This window comes from Leuciscus leuciscus (genome assembly GCF_965113295.1).
Source record: "Leuciscus leuciscus genome assembly, chromosome: 21".
NCBI lineage: Eukaryota > Metazoa > Chordata > Actinopteri > Cypriniformes > Leuciscidae > Leuciscus > Leuciscus leuciscus.
Genome location: NC_138745.1, coordinates 21,097,097 through 21,101,946, shown reverse-complemented (window position 1 = coordinate 21,101,946; position 4,850 = coordinate 21,097,097). Strand labels below are relative to the sequence as shown.

At 37.7% G+C, this 4,850-nt stretch overlaps 1 protein-coding gene across 2 annotated transcripts in view; it reads right to left on the bottom strand.

The window, feature by feature from the left end:
- Positions 1-3,520, bottom strand: part of ca10a (carbonic anhydrase Xa) — a 194,363-nt gene extending 190,843 nt beyond the window's left edge. The window contains exons 1-2 of one of the 2 annotated variants that reach the window (XM_082151070.1): positions 3,394-3,520; positions 2,576-2,976 (exon numbers count right to left, since the gene is read on the bottom strand). In XM_082151070.1, coding sequence (XP_082007196.1) covers positions 2,576-2,636 — 61 coding nt within the window. In that variant the 5' untranslated portion in view covers positions 2,637-2,976; positions 3,394-3,520. Of the gene's footprint in view, positions 1-2,575; positions 3,079-3,393 lie in introns of those variants that run through there. The other variant, XM_082151069.1, reaches the window with a different exon arrangement.
- Positions 3,521-4,850: the final 1,330 nt, after the last annotated feature.

Here is a 4,850-nt window from a genome sequence, read left to right as displayed (position 1 = left end):
CACAACAGTTTTCACTGTTAAACAATTATTTTAAAAAGCTTTTTCACTCTATTGTCATTACACAGAGTTAAATGTTTTACCACAATACCAAATATCCAGTGAGGTTCAAAAATCCAACACTGAAAACCCTCTGTACCTCACTGTATATCCTAAAGAGTATGATCATTAAATGAACTAGAAAGAGCACAGAATAAATCAGTCCCAATAAGAATCGCATACAGTATTATAATTAACAGAACTGTAATTGATTTTATATCAACTTTATATCAACAGTCCCTCTAAAATTGCAATATTTTTGCACATTGACACAAGGAGATGCTCTGCACTTTTTGAGAATCTGTGTTCATGAGGCGATCACTGTGCCGCTGGATCCAGAGCGGCATCAAAGCAAATGTTAACTGCCATAACTAAACAAATGCTCATGCTCTGCAAATGTCAGCTAAAATCTATGATGTTCCGGTAAGAATGGCTGAAAACCAAAGGGCTAGGGATGTTGGGACTCGTTACAGTCCAATTACGACTGTAGTTGGGACAAAATGGAATCTTTGATCTTTGTGAGCATGATGTTGCGACAAAAAAAAACAAAAAAAAAACACTGAGAGCTTCCTTGTTATAACAAAAGACAGAGAGGCCTTCGAAAAAGATAAAATAAAGGTTTAAGTAGCAAAATGGTGTGTTTTCCATCTGTCATAAAACAATGCAACTGCTTACAACAGACACGTCATCAAGAATACTGCTAGGGAAAACAGTGTTGAAAGTAAATAAGAGGGCTTTGCTATTTGGGGATTGATGGCTGTGGAACAAATTGAAAATGCTTTGAAAATGATAATAATGATGCACCATAGCTACACCAGGAAATATCTGAAAGGCAATGTAAATTCATAATGTACCCTATCTTCTTTTTAAAAAGCACGTTCCTGCTCTTATTATGAATGATTTATAGTGCACGTTATTCCAAAGGGAAGAAAGGCCATCATCATAATCATAATCAAAATTTTAAAAACCTGCTCTTCCTCTGAAACAACCTTTTCCATTGACGTCACTTGGGCTGTGTGGGCTACTGGGTAATGTTAACCCAATGCCAAATAGCAAACTTACATTCATTTTGGCTCTGCTTTGATACAGTGTGTAATGTTCACAATCCAATCAATTCCTGATGGCTAAAGACCTGTATTTCCAAATGATATAACGTTATAGAAGTCAAATGAGCTGTGCCTAACAATTCACATTGACAAAGTGGAAGAGGTACAGGGAGACAAAACTGGCACCAGATTTAAGGGCACAACTAAACATAAAACCAAAATGCTCATAGCAACTGATATCATGATCATATTTAGAGATGATTCTTTGCTGGAACATATTCAGCAAAACACAGGAGATATTTATAAGAATCCTTGGAGTCACATTATAAACACTGCTAGTATTTCGCATACATAAAAACACATTAAAAGCAAACCAATCACACATACTAACCACATTGTGCTCATGCGTAATGTAAAAATTAATATTCCAAAGCAATAACAGTCTGAATTTCCATATAAGTAGCCTAATGTAAAATGTTCACCATCGTTGAAATTTACATGAGGTTACTAAAAAGGAAAGCTCTCAGGGGCCATAAACACTAGTCAAGGACGTTTACGTTGCCTGTCCTACGCATCATGATGAGAAAGACTGATGTGTTGCGCGCTGAGTTGCCATCAATGTCCAGTTCTCGCGTGGGCGACACTGCTGGACGTGTTCCATAACCCTCTCGCGAGGAGCTTTAAAGTTGAACCAGAACGGACTTTATTTGTTTAGTCATTTAATAACATTCGTGACTTTTATTTGGACGGCTTTTGCCCACTGAATAAGTTATTTCCGTGGGTGTTCTGGTTTTTAACACTATAATGTCTGAGAGGACAGCATATAATCGACCTCACACGAGCTCCGCTTTAAACTGACTAAGTGATAGTAACTGGTAAAATGGTAACAGTTCGAATAGACCAGTTCGAGCTGCAATTTGGGTTTCCATTGCTCCTACATATGGTCTTTGCAGTGATGACCGCCTCCAAAAATCACTATTTCACATTTACATAACCAGTGGATGAAAAACTCATAGCCTATGACTAATTTAATGTAATTTAATTTTTTATGTAATTTAATTTACGCTTCACTTACTGTATGCCTAGCCTTACAACACATATAGTCCACCCGAATGAGTTGGTATGGCAAATGGACCATCATTAAAATATAACAGCCACAGTAAGCAAAATATATTATTAACTTAAATTATTTTAATGAATGGGAATAGTAGCCTAATTAATATAAATGGCGTGGCTATAAACGTTGTAGGCAACATAAAAAATAAGTGATTTTTATATAATCAAAAACTGGATTTTGATGGAATTCCGCGCCTTCCGAAGGATTTTACGTAATAATATTATATTATTTGAATAATAGGGGACAAACTAGGTTCAGTAAATGAATTTTGTAATACATGTTTTATGGTTTTAACACAACTCAAGCTATAACACGAATATCAAAGCACTTCTTGTAAAAAAAAAAAAAAAAAAAAAATCATAATGTACAATCTTACCTGAAGTGCAAACAATGAGATTGACTTGAAGGATAATAAATATTTCCCAGATTATATCCATGTTTTGTCTTCATTCCAAGTCCATTGCGCTCAGAAAACGGGGATCAGTTGCAGATGAGTCCACCCAGTCTCTTTCCCACTGGACACCTTCCACAAGATCCTCTCCAAATCACACACATAGCACATTTATCTCGAGGACATAACGCCACATTTCAAACAGGCTGAAATCCAAACAATTAAGACTATGTCCCGAACTAAAGGGGATCTGGAGTGATATCCTCAGTGCGAATACTTTAATAGATGTTTCGTTGCGTCCCACAAGCCTCCATAAAAATGACTCAAGCGTTCCAGAAGTGCTTCTGTTATATGCCACGCAGACGCTGGACTCCGTTGATGTGACCCTGCGAAAATAGAGAGTACAACTGTGATTTGACGTGTCCTCGTAGTGGGCAAGGTCGGAGCTATGCGCGAGAGTAACAGTTTTAACTCAGCCAGGTTTAACGGGTAAGTCACGGGACCGCGCACTTGCTGTAAGGGGGCGTGCTTCCCTCGTTCACGACATGCCGTTACACTTACCAGCGCACGCGAGCACTGATTCATTTATCCATCTGCTTTCATATAGTGTTATTAAAAAGATCAAAGTTGTAAATATAAGCTAACTTGTTGTGTTTTTTTGGAACACTTACGGGAGTTGACAGTTTCTGTGACAGGACAAAACGTCTTACAAACAAGTTTACCAGCGGAGTTATGAAATACTGCAGATGAAATATGTCAGTAAACAATCCACAACAGCACTAGGCGAGATAGTCTGCGCTTACCTGTTACTTTTATATAACGGGACAGTTCAAAAATGTAAAAAATTAAAAACAGCAACTAGAAATTATAAATCCAGTGGTCCATGAGATAAACAGCTACTGATATTTCCTGAGGTTCACGAGGTAAACGACTGTATACTGTGCGCAGCGGGTGCGCGGACCACCAAAACAGAGAGCGCGCTCCCGCTATTAATTGCGTGATCACGTTACCTAGGCACAGGTGGATGGAGCAGAGCATCAGCGAGAGAGAGAGAGAGAGAGAGAGAGAGAGAGAGAGAGAGAGAGAGAGAGAGAGAGAGAGAGAGAGAGAGAGAGAGAGAATGGGCGGGTACATCAGATATACATCAAGAAGATTCTTCTTCTTCTTCTTCTTCTTTTAGAGTTTAACAGGCGGTTGGACATCAAGAAGATTCTTGCTTATGGACCTATAGAATATAGGTCCATATACGCAACCAATAACGCTATAGACTATACGTTTTCAAAAAATTCAGACCTTCACCACAACAATTGCATCTTATTGCTTTGCTACAAAAATAAAATACGTTCACTAAGTGGCGATATGCATGTATATAAACTATTATGTTTCATGGATAGTTTATGTACTGTAGGCACATCCTTTTACAGTTAAGATACCGAGACTTACCTTTTTAAATGTACTATATTAAGTTAAAATGCCGTTAGGCAGGTTAAAGCATAATATCTGATGCAATTTAATATGATTGTCATGGAAAAACAAACAAAACACACAACCTTTTTGGGGGCAAAAAAAACCTCATAGTTGCTAGTCATGAAAACATATAAATCCTTTCTAGTTACATTTATCCAAAGCGACTTACAAATGAGAACAATAGAAGCAGTTAAACTAACAGTAGGGCAGCAGGCAACTGCCATGACCTTTCTCAGTTTAATCTAATGCAGTACATGTACAAAAATCTAACTTTTTGTTAGTTGTCTTCATGATTTACCAGTCCCTGGTTTTCTCATTGCAGGTTTACATTAAGTTGAGATCTTTAGACTAATAAAGGTGCTTTCTGTAAATACAGTATCAGTTCTCATATTCAAAGATACTCATGTTTAAATATACTGTACACTACAGTAAGTGAGAACACTGTGTTTGGTACGTTTTTTTGTCTTCAAACCAAACTTGGGCCTTCAGCCAACGAAGTTTAAATCCCCTCTGGCTAGCGCGCTTCCTATAATGTTTTAATTGTTAGGTCAGTATGGCGGTCTTTGGCTGTTCAAACACATTTGATCACTTGAGCATTTACACAATCAAAGTGATCCGGTCGAATGCATTTTCGACTACCTCTGGAAGTGGTCGAATGTGGACAAGCTCAAAACGTTTTAGACCCCGTTTACACCTGTATTTAGTGTTGTCCACTTGTGATCCGATCGAACAAAACACATCTTAATACCAGGCCGGTTGCATAAACATAGCCATTATGTTAAGACAGTGTCTA